The 24,974-nt window shown below is 49.0% G+C and overlaps 2 protein-coding genes and 1 long non-coding RNA gene across 18 annotated transcripts in view; 1 reads left to right on the top strand and 2 right to left on the bottom strand.

Annotated features, from left to right (window-relative positions):
• The window catches only part of VRK3 (VRK serine/threonine kinase 3), a 70,460-nt gene extending 67,278 nt beyond the window's left edge, over positions 1-3,182 (bottom strand). For 2 of the 13 annotated variants that reach the window (XR_009537169.1, XM_060131503.1), the window contains exons 1-2: positions 2,056-3,149; positions 1,479-1,544 (exon numbers count right to left, since the gene is read on the bottom strand). The gene's annotated coding sequence lies outside the window, so the exon portion shown is untranslated. Of the gene's footprint in view, positions 1-1,478; positions 1,545-2,055 lie in introns of all 13 variants that reach the window. The other 11 variants (XM_060131497.1, XM_060131502.1, XM_060131493.1 and 8 more) reach the window with 10 other exon arrangements.
• Positions 3,183-3,573: 391 nt separating this feature from the next.
• ZNF473 (zinc finger protein 473) lies at positions 3,574-16,249 on the top strand. 4 transcript variants are annotated; one of them, XM_060131053.1, is made up of 5 exons: positions 3,574-3,682; positions 7,012-7,167; positions 8,904-9,030; positions 12,138-12,227; positions 13,509-16,249. In XM_060131053.1, exons 2-5 carry the CDS (start codon positions 7,126-7,128, stop codon positions 16,070-16,072), a joined length of 2,823 nt encoding a protein of 940 aa, XP_059987036.1. In that variant the 5' UTR covers positions 3,574-3,682; positions 7,012-7,125; the 3' UTR covers positions 16,073-16,249. The 4 variants fall into 4 exon arrangements, with proteins under 4 accessions (XP_059987036.1, XP_059987038.1, XP_059987035.1 ...); XM_060131052.1 differs by having other exon boundaries at positions 3,585-3,721; XM_060131054.1 differs by having other exon boundaries at positions 3,590-3,895.
• LOC132509714 (uncharacterized) lies at positions 10,825-23,270 on the bottom strand. The gene is made up of 2 exons (XR_009537111.1): positions 22,961-23,270; positions 10,825-14,492 (listed from the first exon to the last, which is right to left on the bottom strand). It is a non-coding gene; the product is annotated as an uncharacterized LOC132509714 (long non-coding RNA).
• Positions 23,271-24,974: the final 1,704 nt, after the last annotated feature.

Raw genomic sequence — 24,974 nt, 5'->3', positions numbered from 1 at the left:
TTCCCCCACAGCCTCTGGTAAGTACCGTTCCACTCACTGTTACTATGAGTTTGACAATTTTTTTTTAGATTCCACATATATGTCAGATCATGCCATATTTATCTTTCTGTGTCTGGCTCAGTCTAATTAAAACCTTTTCCTTTATTCACTGTAAAGACTGGTTTCTGTTGAGAATGCAAACAGTAGAGTCCTTAAAATCACAGGCTCTGGTTCCAGGCTGCCTGGATTTGAATTCCAGATGTGCTCCTTGCTGGGCATGTTGCAATACATTTCTATCAATTGCTAAGAACAGGGGCCCGGCCCACAGAAAGCCTTTTATGTTAGTGGTTGTTATTACCCTATCATGCCCTGTATCCCACGTTTCTATTCTTCCCTTTTCTCTTTCCATATCCTAAGTTCTGAGCCTCTCAGGTCTCTCCATTTCCTCTTGGTGCTAACTCATGGAATTCCAGTGCTTGCCCTTGAAACACACAGGCCGTCCAAACAGCCCATGAAACAAATCTCAACCAGAGGAGAAAAGGGTTCCTCTTCCCCTTGGCCTGCAGAGGAGTACAAACCACGCTGTGGCATAAAACTGCCTTTCTGTTATTTTACACAAGTTGTGTACGACATATGATTTCAAAACTGCCGTCACGTGTTCTTTAGCCTCTAAGAAGGTTGTAATCCTGATTGGTCGTGTGACTTAATCATTTGCTTTCCTGGTAATAACATTTAAATGGACATCTCTAGCTTTTCGAAGATATAAATACTGGTGAGCATTTTTTTAAGCTAGAAGAGTCACCATCACTTCTCCCTTCAGGCCATGACAAACCAGAAACCCTTGTGTGATGTTGGAGCCACAAGATCAAAACTGTCTAGAGGGGCTTCCCTGGTGGCGCAGTGGTTCAGAGTCCGCCTGCCGATGTGGGGGACGCGGGTTCGTGCCCCGGTCCGGGAAGATCCCACGTGCCGCGGAGCGGCTGGGCCCGTGAGTCATGGCCGCTGAGCCGGCGCGTCCGGAGCCTGTGCTCCGCAACGGGAGAGGCCACAACAGTGAGAGGCCCGTGTACCGCAAAAAAAAAAAAAAAAAAAAAAACAAAAAAAAAACTGTCTAGAGGACAGCTACCCTGGAGAGTTGCTCCAGACTTTGTATTAGTGAGAAACTGGTGTCTGGGTTAAGCTACTGAGATTTGGGGGCCAATTGTTACTGCAGCATGGTCTAGCCTAGTCTGACTAATACACTCAAGACTGTGCTAGGTTACTTATGTAAATAAAAGTTTGAAAATTTGAGGCGGTTTCAGTGGAATTTCCCCAGGTGCCAAGTGCTGTCGGATAAAGACGGCTTTTAGGAATGGGTAAGTGCCTGGACCACTGCCACGCCGCTGATAACCTTTCTCCTGGGAGTGAAGTCTGCGAGCAGTAACACACAGGAGATGCAGCAGGAGCAGGCTGTTGGTGGGGAATAGGACTTAAGGGGCATACGTCCCAGGGGATGGTACCTTTATGGGGTCACGGTCTGGCCCTCAGACTCACTGGGCTGGAAACTCCATCTTAACTGTGTCCTGTAAGTGAAAAGAGGTGGAGAGGCTGACTCAGGTTTGCTGCACGTAAGTAAAAGATAACGGTTGGGACTTCCCTGGTGGCGCAGTGATTAAGAATCCGCCTGCCAATGCAGGGGACATGGGTTCGAGCCCTGGTCCGGGAAGATCCCACATGCCACGGAGCAGCTAAGCCCATGCGCTGCAACTACTGAGCCTGCGCTCTAGAGCCCACAAACCACAACTACTGAGCCCACGTGCCACAACTACTGAAGCCCGCGCGCCTAGACCCTCTGATCCGCAACAAAAGAAGCCACCCAATGAGAAGCCCGTGCACCTCAAAGAAGAGTAGCCCCTGCTCGCCACTGAGAAAGCCTGCGCGCAGCAACGAAGACCCAATGCAGGCAAATAAATAAATAAATATTTATTTTTAAAAAAGATAATGGTTAATGTTTATTGAGCATTGGCTATGCAGCCAACATGTGCTAAGTTTGTTCATTCACTCATTCGCTCAATAATTATTCACTGGGCTTCCCTGGTGGCGCAGTGGTTGAGAGTCCGCCTGCCGATGCAGGGTCCCACATGCCGCGGAGTGGCTGGGCCCGTGAGCCATGGCCGCTGAGCCTGTGCGTCCAGAGCCTGTGCTCCGCAACGGGAGAGGCCACAACAGAGAAAGGCCCGCGTAGCGCAAAAAACCAAACAAACAAACAAACAAAAATTATTCACTGAACTCCTAATATGTGCCTACTACTGGGGATACAGCAGCAAAGGAAACAAACAAGACTCCTGACCCGACAAAGCTCATTCTAGTGGGGGAAGACAAGTTTAATAAATAAGTAAGCAACTGTTTAATACGTCACGTGGAAGTACAGCTATACTAAACTCTCAATAAATATGTATGGAAGAAACAAGGAAGTCTCAGTGTTGAAGTCACCGGTCCAAGGTCATATGACTAGCTCAGGACTCAGAGCCAAGGCTCCAACACTCAGGCCAGTCTTTATCATTCATTCACCCATTTTCTTTACTTACTCAACAAACATTTACTGAACATCTGCTATGTGTTAAATACTGTGCCCCTCGTGGAAGAGCTAAAGATTAGACTCTAACTTAGGGCAGGAGGGCTAATCACCTAGGTGACGGGATACGCCTCGGCCCCGTCCTCCGCGGAAACCAGGGATGACGTAGTACCACGGCGGGGCGTCTGTCGAACTCCCCATTAGCTCTGCCCGTCTCCGTCGTAGCCACGCCTATCACCAAGAGCCCGAAGAAGCTGGGGACACTTGGAGCCGGCAGGTTATTTCGGAGACCAGAAGCTTCTTTCATCCCGACCCCCGACGCCCGCTCCCAGGGGCTCCGCCTCCCACAAAGAGTCGCGCTCACGTCACAGGCACCACGACCGAACTCTGGCTAGGGTATCAGGAGACCTCCCCCTGCTCCGCTTCTCCTTCCCCTCACCTCTAGATTTGGTGAGCGGAGCGGGGAGACATATATTTGCAGCCAGACCCTCGGACCCGCCAGGGAAACTGCGACTCACCTTCTCAGTTGCCCCGCGAAAACTTCCGCTTGGGCGGAAGGCGCTGCGCGCGCACCCTCTCCCTCGCGGAAGGACTGCGGCCGCGCAGCCTACGCAGACCTCCGGCTTGCCCGCGGGCTGTGCCTTCCTGGGAACTCCATTTCCCAGGCACCTTCGCGGCAGACCAGCCCTCTGACTCAGGGCTGGGGGAGGGATTTTCCCTCATCGCCCAACCCCATTCCACATTCTGTGGAACGCTTCCTGGTTCTATTGCGCATATGCCAACGTGGAGCCAATCGTAAGGAGGGATGAACTACGAAGGCTGACTAGGTTGTCCTTCAAAAGCTGGACTACAATACCCAGATGCCACCTGATGCCGAGTCTCTTTCTACTCTATTTCCCAGTGTGCTCAGCGGGGCCTCTAAGGACGAAGAAGAGGGTGGAGATGGGAAGACAAGAAAAGGCGTCCGCATAGCTCTCTGGGAAACGGGGTCCTGGGGCTGGCGCGGAGGATCCTGGGGGGGGAGTAGCTCTGAAGAGATTCTCCCGGTAACGGAAGTGGCTGTGGGGAGGCGCGTGTCCGAGCAGTTGGGTCTCCGCCTCCCACCCGTTTGGGGTCGAGTCTTTTAACCTGGCTGACCGCAGTCTCGAGGTGAGGAGACGCCGGGGCTGGGATCGCTGAAGACGAGAGGTGACGGAATGCTTTTGGGGAGACTTCGGCACTGGGCGAGTCGCCTTGGGCTGTGGGTATCTAGGTGGAGTCTTGAGCCCTTATTCAGAGTTACAAGCCAGGATCTTGCTGAAGTGGTTTCCAACTCTCACCGGCAGCCCAGAGAGGATCGATTCTATTTTATTTTATTCTTGGGTGAGGAAGCTGAGGCTGAAGGAGGGGGGTGAGTTGCCTGATGTCTTTGGCAGAGCTGAGTCGGATCTTGAGGGATGAATGAATGGCAGTTCCTTAGAAAGTCAAGATATTTACCATTTATTTGGGCGCTATGTGTGTGCCAGGCGCCGCTCTGTCCTCGCATTTTCTCTTGTCAGCTCCGCAGCCACCAGGATCATCTCGGGAATCAGAACTTTTCAGAATTTAGAGAGTTAGTAGGGTGCATGTTTCATAACTAGGCAACAACCCCAAGCGAGATCTGGGGCAATTCTTGGAAATCGAGTATTTCTGCCGGAAAAGGCATGAATACCCACACTAAAGGGGAATAAAGAATATACATAGCCTATGGCAATTCGGGTTCAGATTGGCTGCCAATTTTTGAATAAAGTTCTGGTTTTCAGAGCCTTACGTTTTCAGAATTGTAGACAAGAGATTGTGGATGAGTTGTATCTGCCCCATTTTGTACATGAAGAAACAGGCACAGAAAGGGTGAATGATCTGGCCATGGTCCCACACCAGGAAGAGGCAAGATTCCCTGACTCCAGGGCCTAAGGTTTTCCAGTCCTATTTGTCTCAAGTTATTATGACAGGCTGGGTGACCTTGAGCTTCGCATCAGGGCTCCAGTTTCTTCCCTCCCAGGGCTGAGAGTGTATGAGATGTGGACAGAACGGGATCTGGAAACTGTACGTAGAGTTCTCAAACTCAGATGTCTATGAGCGTCAGGCAGATAAGGAAAAGGAGAGAAGAGGTCTGGGTGAAGGCTGTGGGGCATCTGGGAGGGCTCACCCCATCTAAAGCGGGGTGCGGGGGTAGCTCTAAACGGCCTCCAACAAACTAGCTTCATGGGAATGCAGACCCCATGTGGCCAAATCCTAGGATTTTTCAGAAGCTGGAAATCAAGTCTTTAGGTGAAATCTCCCAGCTTTTAAGTTTGGGATTATTTAAAAGAATTTTCTGTCAAAACACTCAGTGCCAACTCAGGCCAGATAAAACACCTGTGGGGCTTCCCTGGTGGCGCAGTGGTTGAGAGTCCGCCTGCCGATGCAGGGGACACGGGTTCGTGCCCTGGTCCGGGAAGATCCCACATGCCGCGGGGCGGCTGGGCCCGTGAGCCATGGCCGCTGAACCTGCGCATCCGGAGCCTGTGCTCCAAAACGGGAGAGGCCACAACAGTGAGAGGCCCGCGTACCGCAAAAAAAAAACACCCCAAAACAAAAAACATCTGTGGATTGGACATAGCGAACAGACTTCTGGTTGCCAAGGGGGAGGGGGGCTGGGGGAGGGACAGATTGGGAGCTTGGGATTAGCAGATGCAAACTATTATATATAGACTGAATAAACAACAAGGTCCTACTATGTAGCACAGGGAACTACATTCAATATCCTGTAGTAAACCGTAATAGAAAAGAATATGAAAAAGAATATATATATATATACACACATATACTGTATGTACATATATATATAAATAACGGAATCACTTTGCTGTATACCAGAAACTAACACAATATTGTAAATCAACTTTACTTCAATAAAATAAAATTTTAAAAATCTGTGGATCAAATTATACTAAAAAGTCACGGCTTAACCTCTGTTGTGAGGGAAATCCTCGTTGGGTAAAATGTTAGCACTTATTATAGGTCTACCACATTCCCTTATCTGCAGTCACAAAATCTAGAAAGCTCTGAAAACCAAACATTATTTTCCATGGATTTGGTGCCCGCAACTGATTAGAACTGCTGTGACTTATTACTTTTACTTATCCTACCTAGAGTGAATATTGATACCTCTGTTCTAGAAATATCAAAGTATTCAATTATGAAATGCTCCCGCCAGCGCCCTCCCCCGACCCCACTGCATTGGGATTCTAATGAAATACACCATATATATGGTGGATCACCTTTTTTTTTTTTTTAAGAGTTTTTTTTTGGATGTGGACCATTTTTTAAAGTTTTTATTGAATTTGTTACCATATTCCTTCCGTTTTATGTTTTGATTTTTTGGCCATGAGGCATGTGGGATCTTAGCTCCCCAACCAGGGATCGAACCCACACCCCCTGCATTGGAAGGCGAAGTCTTAACCATTGGACAGCCAGGGAAGTCCCTGGATTATCTTTTTTTTTTTTTTAAACGAATACCCATAGCTCTTTATTTATTTATTTATTTTTTGCGGTACGCGGGTCTCTCACTGTTGTGGCGGAGCACAGGCTCCGGACGCGCAGGCTCAGCGGCCATGGCTTACAGGCCCAGCCGCTCCACGGCATGTGGGATCTTCCTGGACCAGGGCACGAACCCGTGTCCCCTGCATCGGCAAGCGGACTCCCAACTACTGCGCCACCAGGGAAGCCCCTGGATTATCTTCTTAAAATCTGAAAATTTCTGAATTCAAAGCATACCTGGCCCCAGAGACTTAAGAATTGTGGACCTGTGTCGTTGCTGATTCATGATATGGAATGCTTTTGACACCCCACAGGTATATGCTACTTAGGAAATACACAGTGGCCACACCAGTGGTACAGTGTTTTACATACTATGGGTGATGAAAATAACTCGGGGGGCAGTGACCATAATTTTTTTTAATGAAGTAAAATAAAAACAACCAGAATGGTAAACATCGAGTCCATCCTACTTTGTAAGATGAAGTATTGTTTCATGAAGCTTTTGTTCAGTTATGTATGCAAATGAGTAGTCATGGTATATATTGTCTGTGTTACTGTGGGTCATGGTTTAAAAAAAAAGGTTGAAGAAACATCAACAGTCTTGGAGGCTCACCTGGACTCAAGTCTTAGAGATGAGAATCAGAAATATCAGAAGCATCGTCCCAGGGGTTCAGTTAGAGACACATGTGTTCTGTCAACAAATATTTTAAAAATCCCTACTGTGTGCCAGGCACTGTGCACACAGTGGGGAGCAAGACAGAAGGTTCTGCCAAGGTGATAGATCTGAATCTCCACCTCTCCCAAGTGGGTATTTACTGGCTGTATTTACTGACTGTGAGTGCCAAGAAGGGTTGTGAAGTGGCCTTGAGGGCTCTGAAGCACAGGAGGAACGTGGGGCTGGGTGGTTTCAGTAAATAGAATTGTTGTGGTTCCTGCAGGGAGACTTATGTTCTGACTCCTCCTCCTGCTTCTGGAAGTTTTGGGGGCTCCTCCAGCGTGGCCAGAGTCAGCCCTAGGAGGAAGGGACACTTTCTCCCAGGAGGGGGAGCTTAATGGAGGACTCGGCTGCTGGGCCCGCATTGGCTATGACTGAGGTGAGTCAAGGGTCCCTCCCTATCCTAACCCATCATCCCCAAAGGCTGCACAGCTGGCCTGCCTTGTTCTGGCTCACTGTCTTATCATGGTCCCCAACTCGATCTTTTTTTTAAAAATTAATTAATTAATTTATTTTTGGCTGCGTTGGGTCTTCGTTGCTGTGCGCAGGCTTTCTCTAGTTGCAGCGAGCGGGGGCTACTCTTCGATGCGGTGCGCGGCCTTCTCATTGCGGTGGCTTTTCTTTGTTGCAGAGCATGGGCTCTAGGTGCGCAGGCTTCAGTAGTTGGGGCTCGCGGGCTCTGCGGCATGTGGGATCTTCCCAGACCACGGCTTGAACCCGTGTCCCTTGCATTGGCAGGTGGATTCTTAACCACTGCACCACCAGGGAAGTCCCCCAGCTCGATCTTCTTAAAGGAAAGCCCTCACACTGTCGCTCTCCTGCTCAGTATCCTTCCAGGAATCCTTATTGCCTATAGGATAAAATCCAGGTTTCTGAGCCCATCCCTGCGTGACCTGGGTCCTGCCCCCCTCCACACTGTCTTCTCCGTGTCCCCACACACGCCGTACTCCCTCCTTGGCCTGGTGGTAAAATGTTACTCTGTACTTTCCAGCTTCCCGCCTTTGGTCAGGCTCCTCCCTCTGCTAGAATATACCCCGCCCACCATCTCTGGCTGGTGAGTCTTCCACAACCTTCAAGACCCAGCTCATTCCCCCCACTTTCCCTGGGCAGCGTCAGCTCCTCCCCGCTCTGGTCTCCCATATCACCCCTGCTGCCTCAGCTGTAGCACAAATCCACCCGGATGGGGTGTCCCTGACTATATCTGTCAGCCCCACCAGACTTGGCGCTCCACGGGTACAAGTACTGATTGGGACTCATCTCTGGGTCCCTAGGGACCATCACCGGTTTGGCACACAGGAAGCCTCAAGATGTTTTTTGTTTGTTTGTTTGTATTTTAATATTTATTTGTTTGCGCTGGGTCTGAGTTGTGGCAGATGGGCTCCTTAGCTGCTGCTTGGCAGCTCCTTAGTTGTGGCACGCATGTGGGATCTAGTTCCCTGACCAGGGATGGAACCTGGGCCCCCTGCACTGGGAGTGCGGAGTCTTATCCAATGCGCCACCAGGGAAGTTCCTCAAGGTGTTTGTGGAATGAGTAAATGAAACAGAAACAGGCTCACAGACACAGAACAGACTTGTGGTTGCCAAGTGGGAGGGGGTGGGGGAGGGAAGGATTGGGAGTTTGGGATTAGCAGATGCAAACTATTATATATAGAATGGATAAACAACAAGGCCCTACAGGGAACTATATTCAGTATCCTGTGATAAACCATAAGGGAAAAGAATGTGAAAAAGAATGTATATGTATAACTGAATCACTTTGCTGTACAGCAGAAATTAACATAACATTGTAAATCAACTATAATTAAAAAAATTTTTTTGAATTAAAAAAACTTAAAATCTTGAACAAACACTGAAAAAAACAAAAGCCAAGGTAGATGGATGTCAGGATCAGGCAGACCCACCTCTGTGACCTTGAAGGAACCTCACGTCTCCTCTTCAAGACTCCTGTCCTTTCCTAGAAAATACGGGGATGCCCAGTGTCTTGCATCTGAAGGTTCTCACAAGACGACTTTTGCCAAAGGCCTGGGGCATGGGGGGCTGGGGGTGCTGAGTAAGCCGTTGGCCCCTCCCTGACCCCAGCCCCGCAGTCATCACTGACAGTGTGTTGCATTCCAGGAATTTGCGACCCTCGAGGACGTAGCCATGGACTTCACCTTGGAGGACTGGGAGCAGCTGGGGCTGGACCAGGGGGACCTGTTCTGGGACACAGCACTGGACAACTACCAGAACCTCTTCCTGCTGAGTGAGTGTCCACCTCAGCCCCAGGGGTCTGTCACTGCCCTGCTCGGTGATCACCCGTGGCTCTCTTGTCACCCATGGAAGGGGCCCGTGCCTCCTGAGCGCCTCAGACCAGCGTACTCAGCTGGCCGATTCTGCAACATTGGCAACGCCTGGCGACCTTTTTTTTTTTTTTTTTCCTTGCCCCTGCCCTGGCGACCTTTTTGATTGTCACCAGTTGGCAGTGGTGGGTGTGCTCCTGGAATCCAGTAGGTGGAGCCCAGAGGTGCTGCCACGTATCCCAGAATGCAGGGATTATCCGACCCCAAATGGCAGTAGTGCCCAGGTTGAGAAACCCTGATCTGGCCCCTGCCTTTCCTGTTATCATAGTAGAAGAATTCCTCCAGCTGACACTTAGGGATCTTTGCATTTGCTGTTCTCTGTCCCCTCCCTGACTCAGGGCTTCCCCTTTTTTCTTTTTTCCCTTAAAAAAAAAAATTATTTCTGGCTGTGTTGGGACTTTGTTGCTATGCGCGGGCTTTCTCTAGTTGCGGCGAGTGGGGGCTACTCTTTGTTGTGCTGTACAGGCTTCTCATTGTGGTGACTTCTCTTGTTGCAGAGCATGGGTTCTAGGTGCATGGGCTTCAGTAGTTGTGGCATGTGGGCTCAGTAGTTGTGTCTCACGGGCTCAGTGGTTGTGGCGCACAGGCTCAGTTGCTCCGTGGCATGTGGGATCTTCCCGGACCAGGTTCGATCCCTGGTCCGGGAAGAGCCGACATTGGGATCCCACTTTGGCAGGCGGATTCTTAACCACTGCACCACCATGGGGCTTCCCTTTTTTAAGACAAACTGCAACCCCATGAGCACTCCCTGCTTTTCCCCTGCCCGGCTTGCCCACTGCTCCTTCATGTTCTGACCGCTCATTTTATGGTCTGTCTTCCTCTGCTAGGATGGGAGCTTCCTGCGGACAGGGACTCGTGCTGCTCCCTGGTGGAGCCCCCGTGTCTGGAACGGACAGTACCCGCTTTGGGGGCTCAACGAATAGATGAGTGAGCAGCAAGAGCCGCTGTGTCAGGAGCTGGGTCTTGTGCTGGGCAAGCACTTACAGTCCTCTCCTCCCATCTTCCAGTCACCGTGCAAGGAAGTCTGGCTCCCTGTTTTCTTGATCCTCCTGAAATCGAGGTTCAGAGAGGGGAATTCACCTTCCCAGCTCTGTGGGAGTCCCCAGGAGCACCCTGACATTTGGTGATTGACTAGGAGGACTCTTGGGACTCAGCGAATGGTCCTACTCACGGCCATTGCTTAATTCCCCCAGCGACCAGGTGCGCCAACACATATGAAATGTCTACGAGGATGCTCATTAGAGACCCAGCACCCAGGTTCTTTACCGGGGGCTGGTCGCATAGGCACCCTCTGCCTGCCACGTACCCAAATCCTAGACTCCCCGAAGGGAAGCAGGCATTTGGGCACAGGGAGCCCCTCTTATTGGTTAGGGAATGCTGGAACCCCCCACTCCCGAAATCCAGGTTCCCAGACACCAGCCAAGGGCCAGCCTTGCGAGCAGGCCTTTCCAAGGAGAGCAGGCAGCCTGCGGCGCTAACCATTCTCCCTGGGCTGTGAACAGCAGTGTCACCCAGGGAGGGAGCGGCAGGGCTGAGACACTAGGTGGAGCCTGTGCTGCTCTTCATCCATGTCACCTCATCCTGATCAGCTCATTTCCCCTTCTCAAGTTCCTTGCTTCTTTCTTTTCCAAAAGCAGAAAAAATAATTTATTCCAAAAGATTTTTAAAAAGGAAAAAAAGGATTACACACTGAAAAATATCATTTCATGTAATTTTATTGCATTGGGGCAGATTTTCTCTAAACTGCTCAATGTACGCTACAGAAGTAGCTTGTGGGAGGTCAAATCTCAGTGTCTGCAATTTTTAAATTACAATCCATGGTAGAAATGTGTTTCCCTTGACTCCCTGGCACACGTTTGTGTGTCTATATATATGAGTGGTGTAATCGTTTGCTATGGCGCTCTTGAAGATGCCACAAATGTGGCTGAAAACAGCACACACTGACTGATGGTTCTGGAGGTCAGAAGTTTTTTGTTTTTTGTGGTTGTTTTTAATTTATTTGTTTTATTTTATTTTTGGCTGAGTTGGGTCTTCATTGCTGAGCACGGGCTTTCTCTAGTTGCAGCGAGTGGGGCTACTCTTCGTTGTGGTGCGCGGCCTTCTCACTGCAGTGGCTTCTCTTGTTGCAGAGTACGGGCTCTAGGTGCGTGGGCTTCAGTAGTTGTGGCACGCAGGCTCAGTAGTTGTGCCTTGCGGGCTCTAAAGCGCAGGCTCAGTAGTTGTGGCGCACGGGCTTAGTTGCTCCGTGGCATGTGGGATCTTCCCAGACCAGGGCTCGAACCTGTGTCCCCTGCATTGGCAGGCGGATTCTTAACCACTGCGCCACCAGGGAAGCCCCATGGAGGTCAGAAGTTTGAAGTGGGTCTGCCTTGGCTGAAATCCAGGTGTGGGCATGGCTGGTTCCTTCTGGAGGCTGTAGGGGAGAATCTCTTTCCTTGCCCTCTTTCAGCTAAAAGATGAAGCCTACTTGCTGGGCTCATGACCTCTCATCTTTGAAGTTAGCAGTGGCTTTCTCCCCACTGTAGCACATTTCCCCAGGGATTACAACTCTGTGCTCCCTTCCTTGAGAAAGTTTGCAGGGGGGTAGAGTGCGGGATTGAGCTCTGGGACCCCAACACACTTCACGGGGCCTAGCCCACGGAGGCCTCTGGCCGTGTGTGGTCCATGGGTGAATGAATGAATCTCAGATGACCGAGGAAGTACCTGCCTCTCCCTGGCCACTCTGCTCATTCCTCAAGAGCTGTTACAGATCCTTTGTGTTCCCAGGCCCAGTTGTCACAGCTCTGATCATTCTGGATTGTGACTGTCCAGGTCCCTCTCCTCCACTGGACTGGGAACCCTGTAGGGCAGGCGTTCCTGGAGTCACCCAGTGCTGCATCTGGTCCTTGGGAGCCGTGCGCTGGATAAGGTGCTGAATAGTCAGGAGAGCTGGGAAGTTCCCACTCAGTGGCTGGATGACTCTCCATGCTGCTGTCGTCTGGTTGGTGACAATGCTTTTCTCTCCCTTCAGATTCCCCCAGACCCAGCCTGACCTCCCATCCAGATGATGGGGAAGAGCTGGCGGCCCTGGCGAAAGGAAGCCCAGAGTCAACAGGCCCTGGTGAGTGGGCAGAGAGGGCCCACCAGCACCCAGCGAGCAGGAGGGTGGAGGGGTCGTGGGGTGTGGCCCTTTGTGGGCCCTCCATCTTTGGACCTCCATCCCACCCAGTTTGTCTACCCAGACAGCTTGATTCCCTGCTTCCGGGCTTCACTCTGCCTTGCACTGGCTTTAGGTCCAGGACCCTCACCCAGCATGCCTTATCTCTGCCTGCCTCTGTGTTCAGCACATGGTTGTCCTGTTGCCCTTCCTCTGTCCCCTCCACATCCTTCCAGACTCAGCAGGGGTTGGCCTTCCATTCCCTGAGTTGGTCTCTCCACCTTCTTGCCTTGTGCCCCTTGAGCACTGTGGACCCCCTGTCTACCTGTTTCACCGCCCTTTCATTCAGGCCCATCCTTCCTTCCTGGTCCACAGGGCCTAGCAGATGGCCCATCTGTTAGTAACTCAAGCCTGGGCCTAAATGCTGCCAAGAGCCTTCGGTCTGCCCTCTTCCAGGCCACGGTTTCTCCAGGGGATCCAGTCAAGCAGTGAGGATTCCCAGGTGTTAACACTGGTTGAGACATCCCCAGGAGGAAAAAGCAGAGGCAGGGCCCTGCCTGGGGCACTGGAGGCTTTTCTCATTGTTAGGCTGTTAACGTGAGGAGAAGGACCCCTGAACCAGAGGCCACGGAGTGGAGGCTGCATGGCTCAGTCTCAGCCTGCACCCCAGCCGTCAGCCTGGAGCTCTATTCTCTGCTCACCTCTCGTGAGCTTGTGAACATGGACCTTCTGTAGCCTCCTGTTGAGCACACAGGTGTTTTCACATAGGCCCAGGCTCCTGCAATCGTGGATTTCTGTTTCTGCCACCTTAACATCCAGGCTGGTTCCAAGCATGTGTAACCATGTGCAAACCACCTTTGGATGTGGTTACAATGATAACCACGTGGTAACAATCATATTGCATTGTTATCATTTATACCTCTTTTCCATTGAGTGCACTTCTCTAGGAAGTGGGCCTTAGCTGATGGGGGTGATGGTGGAGAGTATCCACTGAGAGCCTCCACTTCTCTGTGGAACCCTCGAGGTTGCCCAGCTTCCCTCTTAATCCTCCTGGAAATGGGCTCTGTTTCCTGTGATGCCAGTTCCAGCTGGATCACCACTCTGGCCCCGTCTCCTTCATCTCCTTGCCAGATAGGCCTGACTCAGGACCCATCACCTGTTCTCCCTTTTGTCTGCTCTCAGCGTTCAGCTCCCGTCTTTAACCCCCAGGGCACAGGAGACATTTGCTCTTGCCCTCTCTTTCAGACACGGCTGAGGCCAAGACCTCTCCTCTGCCACAGGACTTCTTGGATGAAGGAATCTTCCAGGAGATTACTGAGATGTTTTCCAAGGATGGCCTCTGGAACTCCCATCTGGAAGAAGCCTACATAGATCAGAGCTGGTTAGATAGTTTGCTTGGAGATCCGGAAAGTCTTCTGAAGTCCGATATTGTTACCAGCAAGGAAAGTCCCACAGAATGCAAGAGCCACGAACTCGAGAGCCACAAACTCAAGAGAGGCCTTGGTCCCAAGTCCCTCCCTTTCCCAGGAGCAGGTTCTGTGACTCCTGATCTTCCTGAAAGGAGCCTGACACCCGCTAAGTCTCAGGAAAGTGGGAATGACTTTGGGTGCTACTCAGACCAGAGCCAGCAGGATAACATCCAGGGAGGGGAGAAACCTTATAAATGTGGTCAGTGTGAGAAGAGCTTCAGCCAGAGCTACCATCTGATCCAGCACTGGATTCTTCACACTAGGGAGGACCCCACTGTGCCTCAAGAGAATGAGAAAGATGTCAACCAGAGTTCTTGCCTTTTTGTGCAGCCAGTGTCTCACACAGGCTCCAAATCCTATGTGGGTAACAAGTGCGGGAAGACTTCTAGTCAGAATACATACCTCCTGTGGCATCAGAACATTCACAGTGAAGAAGAACCATGTAAGAGTCAAGACAGTGATGGTCCAGCAGGTCAAGACTCACAGCCTGTTGAGTGTCACAAACCACCCCCAGGTGGCAAATCCGACAAATGTAATGAATATGGTGAGAGTTTCAGCCAAACCTTTCATCTCACCCGGTATCAGAAAACTCACACTCGGAAACTCTACGAATGTGCCAGATGCAAGGCAATCTTCAACTTTAACAAATACCTCCTCCAACATCAGAAAATTCATGCTGCAGAAAAGACCGCTGTGTGTCAGGAGTGCGGGAAGGCCTTCAGGCGAAGCTCCTTGCTTGTCAAACACCAGTCTGTTCACACTGGAGAAAAACCTTATAAGTGCGACGAGTGTGGGAAACGCTTCAGTCATATCCTGACCTTAAAGACCCACCAGAGGGTTCACAGGGGTGAGAAGCCTTACGAATGCAACACATGTGGGAAAGCCTTTTACCGGAACACTCACCTTAATGAACACCAGAGGGTTCACACGGGCTACAGGCCCCACAAGTGCCACCAATGCATCAAGAGTTTCACCCGGCCCTCCCACCTAAATCGACACCTATCCATTCACGCCATAGAAAAGCCCTACAGCTGTGCAGAATGCAAGGAGACCTTCAGCCACAATGAACACCTTGTTCAGCACCAGAAAATCCACGCGGTGGAAACCCCCTACGAATGTCAGGAGTGTGGTGAGCGCTTCATTTGCCACTCTACCCTAACTTGCCACCAGAGCATTCACGCCAGAGAAAAACAAGTACTCGACGAGAGCAGGAAGATCTTGAATGAGAACCCAGAGCACAGAGAGCCTCCAAGGGTCAGTGAGAAGCGCTTTAAGTGTAACAAATGTGAGAAAACCTTTAGCTGCAGCAAATACCTGACTCAGCATGAGCGGATTCATGCCAGGGTGAAGCCCTTTGAGTGTAACCAGTGTGGGAAGGCCTTTAGCCAAAGTTCACAGCTCATCCGCCACCAGAGGATCCACTCTGGAGTGAGGCCATATGAATGTAGGGACTGCGGGAAGGCCTTCGTTCATAGTGCCTCCCTTGCCAAACATCAGTCCACCCATAAGAGTGAGCACCCCTTTCAATGTAACAAAAGTGGAAAGACCTTCAGCCAAAGTGCATGTCTCTCAGAACATCAGTTAATCCAAACTGCAGAGGAGCCCTTTAAACCTAACAAGTGTGACGAAGTCTTTGCCTACAGTAACCACCTTGTTCAGCATCAGGGAACTCAGGCAGGAAAGAAGCCCTTTGAGCAAAATGAATGCGGGAAAACATCACAGCAGAGCTCGTGCCTTTCCAAGCATCAGAGAATTCACACAGGTGAGAAGCCCTATGAATGTGGTGACTGTGGGAAAACTTTCAACCTGGGTGCTCAACTCATCCGACACCGGAGGATTCACACTGGAGAAAAGCCTTACGTTTGTCAGGAATGCGGGAAAGCCTTCAGCCAGAGCTCGTGCTTTTCTAAGCATCAGAGAGTTCACACAGGTGAGAAACCCTACGAATGTGGCGACTGTGGGAAAACCTTCAGCCTGGGTGCTGCACTCATCCGACACCGGAGGATTCATACTGGAGAAAAGCCTTATGTTTGTCAGGAATGCGGGAAAGCCTTCAACCAGAGCTCCTGCCTTTCTAAGCATCAGAGAGTTCACAGTGGGGAGAAGCCTTTTGTATGTGCCGAATGTGGGAAAGCTTTCACCCAGAAAGCAAATCTGATGCAGCATCAGAGAACTCACACTGGGGAGAAGCCTTATGCTTGTGATGTGTGTGGGAAAGCCTTTGGCCTTAGAGCCCATCTCAGTCAGCATCAGAGAATTCACACCAAGGAGAAACCACATCAGTGTCCACATTGTCAGAAAGCCTTGTGCTGCTGCTTAGGTCTTAGCCGACATCAGTGAGTTCACACTCCAAAGTAGCAGGTAGCAATTCTGCCCATGGCTGCTGGGTGGCAGCAGGATCCCAGACATCTGAGAATGTGTTCATCCGAGGCCTAAAGTTGAAACCATCCCAGTGTAAGCCCCTCCCCCCCAAGAGTAATAAATCTCTTTATTAATAAAGATTGATTAGAAAATTTGCACACATGAGTTTCATTAAAACAATGAAAACACAAACATTGAGAAGCTGTGGCGCTTTTGAAGTCAGAGTTAGACTGGAGCCAGTCTGCTGAGTTAAATCCCAGCTCTTCCATCTGCCACCTAAGTGACCTAGGGAAAGTCATGGAACCTTTCAGGGCTTCAGTGTCCTCATCTGTAAGGTGGGCAAAATAATAGCTACCTACTTCATAGGGCTGTTGTGAGGATAAAGAGATGTGAAGCACTTTAGAACTAAGTGCCCAGCACATAGTAAGTACTCACCAAGTGTGAGCTACAAACACGCATCAGATATAACAAATATATACTTTTACATTAAAAGGAAGAGAAAATTAAGCAACCCTCTATCTTTATTTCACTGCAGTTAACGTTATTACTAATAATGTGCATGCCTTTTATTTTTAAAGTTTTCCACCAAAATATCCTTGGCTTCGTTGGATCCAAAACCCCAGCACTTTGCTCTTAAAAAAAAAAAAAAAGCCTAGCATTTTTCTTCCCTCCATCTCTCAGCTCTGTCCTAGTACTTTCTTTCTTTTTAAATTATTTTATTTATTTATTTTTTGGGCTGCATTGTGTCTTCGTTGCTGCACACGGGCTCTTCTCTGGTTGCGGCGAGTGGAGGCTACTCCTTGTTGCGATGCACAGGCTTCTCACTGCGGTGGCTTCTCTTGTTGTGGAGCATGGGCTTTAGGCACGCAGGCTTCAGTAGTTGTGGCACACAGGCTCAGTAGTTGTGGCTCACGGGCTCTAGAGCGCAGGCTCAGTAGTTGTGGTGCACGGGCTTAGTTGCTCCGCGGCATGTGGGATCTTCCTGGACCAGGGCTCGAACCTGCATCCCCTGCATTGGCAGGTGGATTCTTAGCCACTGCACCACCAGGGAAGCCCTGTCCTAGTACTTTCTTAACCCACAAAAAGCCAAGAAGAACACGTAAACTAACATTGCATGGCAGGAACTTTCCACTCCTAACCTCCCAAACTTGTCACTCAAAAGGACCCCCTCCCATATCCACATGCCACCCCTTCCCATAATCTCCTCCTACTTAAAGTTGTTGGTTAAATGATGAGACCCAGTTTATCGTGAGAGTTAATACCGTAAACAGCTGGATTCAGTTAGGAAAGCTGCATTGGATGTTGCTGTCTCCACACAGTTCACACCATTTATACAGAAGATGTGCTTGGTAGCAAAAACTGTGATGCACAGAAAAGACTGCTGGAATGTTCCTCCTTTACCAGTTGTCCAAGGTGGCCACTCACCAGGCGCTTCCCTAGGCTCCAGGGTGGGGAACACCAATACGGTAATCCCTGCCCTTGCCTTGAAGCTTCTAGAATGAAAGGGAAATGGATGGCCTCGTTTCCATTGCCAAGTGACGTCTTAAAATACCACATTCTCTTATATGACAGCAATTCCCCTGAGGATTGTTGGCGAGCCCAGTGAGGACACAGTCCTTCCTGTTGGAGCCCCAGAGTTCACTGCTCACCTTGGCCAGGCTTGTTCTACAGCTGAGTCTCACCGCAGGGAACCACACTGCCAGCTCTCTTGATGGCACCTCCTCGGCCCTGAGCTTTTGTGTCCCACCAGCTAAGTGACCCAGTCACCTCTTTGCTGAAGCACAATCTTACAAAGACATTGGACTCTTGACACTTTTAATATTCTTTCATATTTTTGGTGCTAAAAAAAGTTCAGGAGTATGTGCTCTGGGCCCTTAGGATTTTCAAACCTTGCACCTTGAGTTGTGCTGGTTGGTTTTGTCGTTGAAACTGGGACCTTGTTGGCTGACCGTTCACACCACAGTGGGGAGTGTACTGGTTTTCAAATGGCGGAAACGTCCAACTCCCCACCTGTTGTATCTGGGCAACAGGCCTGATAGATACCTAAGGGGCAGGGCAGGGAAGGGGCGGAAACTCAACTTGATAAGTGTGTTCAACCAAGAGTTTTGACACCACAGATAGAGGTCAGAGGTCTTGTAGAAAGTTGGCAGCCATTGTGTGTGGGGGGAGGCGGGGGGGCATCTATGTAACTAGTGACGTGTTCTGCGGGCCAGTGTAGAAACGCCCGACCTCATGTTTGCGTGTTGGTTCTCTGATTAAAGTTTTGAGTTTCTAAGTGTTGGTTGCTTTTCTCAGCTCAGTGCCACACACCTGGGCAGAGGCTGGGCATGCACAGTCACTACCTGCCAAGTGCTCACATTCTAGGACGGGAGGGCTCCTAATGGTGAAACCACCCCACGATGAGCTGGTTAAATCTGTTTTCCCAAAGTCTGGGAGGGGCAAGGACCACCAGGGAACCACTCAATTTCAGTTGGTCCTCAGCACATCATCAACTGGCACTTTTCCATTCTCATGCAATCCTACTTGATCAAGGAGGAAGCGTGGACGGCATGTTTATTCCTCTCTAGTTACAAAGACACAGTAGGCCTCAGGCTCAGGCAAGAGTTGTTGCTAGAATTTAATATTGTTTTGCTCTCCTGGTACTTATTTTACTTCCCCTCTCCCCCTTTTTCCTCTACTGACAAGAGATACCAGTTTCTCACTCATGGTAGTGGTAGGAAGTCCTCTTTAAAAACAAATTGATCTGTTTTGTTTTGTTTTGTTTTTAAGCTGATTTAAAGGAAAATGCATGGCACACAACTACAGCAAAACAAATTGACGGCGGTATGTCATCGAATGAGGTTGGGGAACACTCGGCTAAGGCCTAGCATCCTGCCAATGGACTCTTAATTGTATCCATCAGGATGAACTAGATTATGCTATGGTCACACAGTTGTGTGTCAGATTTTGGTGGCTGTTTATTTCCCTCATGTCATGCTCCATGTCCACTGTGGGCTGGCAGGGGTGGGGAATGGGGTGGGGCTCGCATCTTACTCTATCCAACCCGAGAGACCAGTGTTCCCTTTTTGAGTCTGTTGATCCTCTTGGTCACCCCAATGAGAAAGTAGCTTTGACACTTAGCCTCTCCCCAGGACCCCAAACTCTGCACTTTGGGTGGGCAATGCTATCCACTGAAAATGTGCAAATAGTAGTTTTCGTTGCATTTACTTTTACAGCAAACTTCCATTCACGGCAAGTGATACCGATTGTTCAGTCACAGTTGCGGTTGAAAGTTTCAAAGGGGATGGATTGAAATAAATAGGAGAATCTTGGGACAGGCAGTGGCGTCTTAGGAGGATGGAAAGGGGCCACTCTGCATAAACCAAGGAGGTGGGATGTGGATGCCTAATGTTGAGAAGATACTGTTCTAGGAAAATCGTACCTAGGAATGGTGGTTGCAAGGAGCTGGAGAAAGGGGCAGTTTTACAAGCTGAAAACAGTTGTGGGGATGGGTGGTGGTGATGGCCACACAAGTGATGAATGTATTTAATACCATTGATCTGTACACTTACAAATAGTTAAGATGGTAAATTTTATGTGTATTTATCCACAATAAAAAATTGACAAAATTAAATGGATCAGAGATATATCTAAATGTAAGAGCTCAAACTATAAACTCTTAGAAGAAAACATAGGTATAAATTTTAATAACCTTAAATTAGGTAATGGATTCTTAGATATGACACCAAAAGCACAAGCAAAAAAAGACAAAAAAGATAAATTGGACTTCATCAAAATTAAAAACTTTTGTGCTTCAAAGGACAACATGGAGAAAGTGAAAAGACAACACAAAGAATGAGGACAAATTGTTGCTAAGCATATATCTGATATAGCAGCTGTAGCTGGGCTATATAAGGAACCCTTACGGCTCAATAGTAAGACAAATAATCCACTTAAAAATGGCAAAGTATCTGAATATAGATTTCTTCAAAGAAAATACACAAATGGCCAATAAGCACATGAAAAGATGTTCAACATCATTCGTCATTAGGGAAATACAATCCAAACCACAATGAAATACTACCCACTAGGATGGCTATAATCAAAAAGACAAGTATTGGTGAGGATGTAGAGAAACTGGAACTTCATAACCCTGCTGGTGGACTTGTAAAATGGTTCAGCCACTTTGGAAAACAGTCTGGCAGTTCCTCAAAAAGTTAAACCTAGACTTACCCTATGACCCAGCAACTATACTCCTAGGTATTTCCCAAGATAAAAGAAAACACATGTCCACATAAAAACGTGTACATGATTGCTCATATCACCATCATTTATAATAGCTTCCAAGTGGAAACTAATGTCTATCAACTGATGAACTGATAAATAAAATGTGGTATAATCCATACAATAGAATACTGTTTTGCAATAAAAAGGAATCCAGTACCGATAGATGCTACAACAAGAATGAACCTTGAAAACATTACGCTAAGTAAAAAGATCAGATATAAGAGGCCCCATATTGTATGATTCCATTTAAATGAAATGTCCAGAATAGGCAAATCCACAAGACACAGGAAGTAGATTAGTGGTTGCCAGGGGCTGGGGAACGGGAGGATCGAGAGAGGCCGGCTAAGGGATTTCTTTTTTAGGGTGATGAAAATGTTCTACACTTGGGACTTCCCTGGTGGTCCAGTGGTTAAGCCTCAATGCTTTTACTGCAGAGGGCATGGGTTCAATCCCTGGTCAGGGAACTAAAGATCCCACATGCCGCGTGACGTGGTTAAAAAAAAAAAAAAGTTCTAAACTTGTTTGTGGTGATGGTTGCACAACTCTGCGAATATACTAATTATTTGTGCTGTGAATGAAGAAATGTGCTTCACCCTCCATCACTGAAGGCTTGTTACCCTGGAGGCAGCCTCTGGGGGTCATCTTCCCCAGAAAGCCCTTCCAAAGTGGGAGATCTTGCCCCACGTTTTGAACCCTCAACTGTCTGAACTGTGACTGAACCCAATTCACAAGGGTCAGATCAGGGCTGGGGCCAGCAGGTGGGACATAACAGCCTCGGTTGCTCAAGCATCTGCAAAGAGGGCTGGGAACCCATTAAGTGTAAATGAGCATCACGTGAGCAATAATCCAACCTGTCATTCAGCTCAGCTTTCCTGAGCTCTAACCCATGAGGATGCAGGACATTACACTTCTGTGCTCCATCTGATAATGATCTTAGGCTCCCTGTTCCTGGACCATGTTACAAGAACGGAGCTTCTGAAGAACTATGGCCAAACAGGATGCCCCCCCCCCCACCAAATTTGCTTTGAACATCCAGACTGATGTCGGCACACACACACACACAGCAAGAAGGTATGAAACGATTTACTAGTCACACAATGTGACTTTCTTTAGGGAGCAGGCAGGCTTCCCAAGCTGGTTCGAAAGTGGCTTGAAAGAGAGCAAGGACCGGCTTGGGGTTAGTATAGTGGTTAATGGGTGGGGCCAGGGTGAGGGTTCCTGCCTTTGGTTTGAACTTCCCACTGGCACCAAAAGAGGGCACAGCCAGGCTTTCCAATCTGCTTCCCCAGATGTGGGACACGGGAAAAGGGAGGGGTGAGGCTCAATGCTTTCAGCAAACATTGATAAAAACGGAGTTGGGAATTCCCTGGCAGTCCAGTGGTTAGGACTTGGTGTTTTCACTGCCTGTGGTCCCAGGTTCAGTCCCTGGTCGGGGAGCTAAGATCCCGCAAGCTGCGTGGTGTGGGCCAAAAAAAAAAAAAAGAAGAAAGAAAGAAAAACGCGACCTCCCTGGCGGTCCAGTGGTTAAGACTTTGTCTTCCAATGCACGGAGTGAGGGTTTGATCCCTGGTCGGGGAGCTAAGATCCCACGTGCCTTGTGGCCAAAAACCCAAAACATAAAACAGAAGCAATATTGTAACAAATCCAATAAAGACTTAAAAAAAATGGTCCACATCAAAAAGAATCTTAAAAAGAAAAAGTAAAAAAAATAATGGAGTCACTCTTTATTACATGAGGACGTTTTTTGTTGTCTAATAGCATTTCGTTGCTTGGCTTTGAAAATTATGTGTAGGCCTACCTATCTGCTGGTGAAAGAAATCCCAACAAGATAGAAAAGAGTTGTTCCCTTTGTACCATAAGCTGCATAAAAGCAGATCTCCACTGAGTCAGAAAACTTCCGTGCTTGATAAATTTCAGCTGTTACAGAGGGACAGAAAGACCTGATAAACTCACCAGGAAAACACGGCGTCACAAGGCTTGGGCCATCCCATTCCTGAGAGATCACCCGTTACGACAAGGAGTGAGAGCCAAAAAGTGACACATGCTTCAGTCTTGTATTACTCATAAAACAATAATAACGATAAATTTCTTATTACAAAACATTTACTAATTACCTTCCTTAGAAAGTTAGCTTAGAAACTGAACTGGTTCAACACCATTTAATTCAGCCAATGAGTCCCTAAACCAAGAATGAAAGATCAGTGAACAGTCCTGGACAAATCTCTTCTCTTGAGCCTCACTTTCGCCCGTGGACTCAAGAAGGATATTGGATAGGAGGATTCTCAGGACAGTCAGCGAGTTCCGCCTACTCCAGCTTCATTGGCTCAATTCCACCTGAGGTCCCGCCTCTTTTCCAGGGTCGCCCTCCCGTCCACGCCCATTCCAGCCAATTCCCGCTCTAGTCCTGCTCATAACCTCGCCTCATAACCCCGCCCCTACAACCGCCTCGCCTCAAAGCCCGCCCCCCTTCCAGCCTCAGGCTCCTTGACGGCAGGCCCCAGCCTCGCCCAGCTTCTTATTCCCCTCTGTCCTCTAGATCAGCGGTCCCTAACCTTTTTGGCACCAGGGACCGGTTTCGTGGAAGACAAGTTTTCTACTGACCTGTGGCGGGCGGTGGGGTATGGTTCAGGCGGTAATGAGAGCAGTGGGGAGCCCCAGATGAAGTTTTGCTCGCTCGCTGTTCACCTCCTGTTGTGCCGCCCGGTTCCTAACAGGCCATGGACTGGTGGGTACACCGGCCAGAGGGTTGGGAACCCCTGCTCTAGATGGCCTAAGACTCCGAGACCGCTCCGAGCCTCTCTTCTGGCCAAAGACGGGGAGGACACAATGAGTGTCATGGACACTCGTATCCTGAAGTACCTGGCAATTTGGTCTTGGACTGAGAGTGGGTCCCCCACAGACAGTCCCCACGAAGGCGGTGCCGCGGAATGCGCAGCCCCTGTGCCATGAATGCCTCTGCGCCTGCGCAGGCTCCCTAACTACATTTCCCAGGTCCTCGCGGGATTCCGGCTCCTCAGGGCGACGGTTCTCTGAGGGCAAAGGCGGAGGAAACCCTGGAGTTCCGGGGCGGCCTCCGCTTTGGGTACAGCGGTGTCAAAGGCTTCTTCTATCTTCCGTAGGCGGAGTGGTGAAGGAGAAGGTGGTTACACAGTTCGTTTCCTCTCGACCAATCACAGGCTGCGTTCTGAAAGCTAACCACCGCGCGTCCGTTGTCAGGGCAACCGTCAATTCCGGAAGCCTGTCTTCATGACAACTGTCTAAGCACTGACGCTAGGCGAGGGGCCCTCTTTATTTATTTTATAAAATAAATAAATAAAATTATTTATTTTTGGTTACATTGGGTCTTCGTTGCTGCGCAGGCTTTCTCTAGTTGCGGCGAGTGGAGGCTACTCTTCTTTGCCGTGCGCGGGCTTCTCATTGCGGTGGCTTCTCTTGTTGCAGAGCTCGGGCTCTAGGCGCGTGGGCTGCAGTAGTTGTGGCACGCGGGCTCAGTAGTTGTGGCTCGCGGGCTCTAGAGCGCAGGCTCAGTAGTTGTTGCGCATGGGCTCCGCGGCATGTGTGATCTTCCCAGACCAGGGCTCGAACCCGTGTTCCCTGCATTGGCAGGCGGATTCTTAACCACTGCACCACCAAGGAAGTCCCAAGGGGTCTTCTTTAAAGGCGTTTCTAAGTAGTAGGGATGCTCAACAAAACAGCGTGCTTTGCTCATAAAACTTAATGAAAAATGTGTTACAGCACGAAGAAGGGAGAAAAACTGGGTAGGGCGGGACTGAAAGGGTTGATGTGAGGAAGGTTTCTCAGGGGAGGGGTCTTGAATAAGGCTTTGAGGGATGTGTAGGAGAGCGCCAGGAAGAGAAAAAGGAAAAGTGCTATCTTTATTTATATATCCGGCCAAAATTTAAAGCTGTATGATATACTTACCTTGAGGGAGTGGGGAAACTAACATTCTCTTACCGTGCAAGTGGGGATGGGAATGGCTCAGGCTTGAAATAAATCAATCAGTCAGTGACTATTTTCTGAGAACCTACCACGTTCCAGGCAGTGCTCTAGGCGCTGGAGATATAGTGGTGACAGACACAAAGGACCTGCCTTCAGGGAGTCAGAGCAGGCAGTAAATAGGGGACCTATAATAGGAAATTACGGTAAGTACTATGAAGTAAACAGGGAAGTGGCTGAGATAGGAATGAAAATGTGATCAGGCAATATAATTATTTGAGAAGATAATTGTGAAATAAAACCATATAAATCTCAAGTAAATTGTAGGGAAATATTAATGTATAGCAGGTGGAGCTTGCCTTACCTGTAGATTTCTTCTTCCTAGTGTTTGTGAGGTTGAGTTGGGGTTTTCTCTTACTTGCCACTGAAGGCATCCTGAAGTACTAGGATAAACAAGATGAATGCCTTGTTTTGGTCCTTTTGGCTACTTGAGCTAGTAAACTGTCTTTCTTGTTTGAACTCTTTTAAGTTTTCTGTTATTTGAAACCTAAAACATCTTTTGTAATATAGCTTATTATTCTCATTTAAAATATGAAGAAACTGGATCAGACAGCAAGGCAATGGCAAAGGCAAGATTCAAAATTAGGTTCTCTTAGACTAAGAATTCAATTATTCTACG

This window comes from Lagenorhynchus albirostris, chromosome 19 (assembly GCF_949774975.1).
Source record: "Lagenorhynchus albirostris chromosome 19, mLagAlb1.1, whole genome shotgun sequence".
NCBI lineage: Eukaryota > Metazoa > Chordata > Mammalia > Artiodactyla > Delphinidae > Lagenorhynchus > Lagenorhynchus albirostris.
The sequence above is the reverse complement of the archived record's forward strand: the minus strand, read 5'-3'. Positions and strand labels throughout refer to the sequence as shown.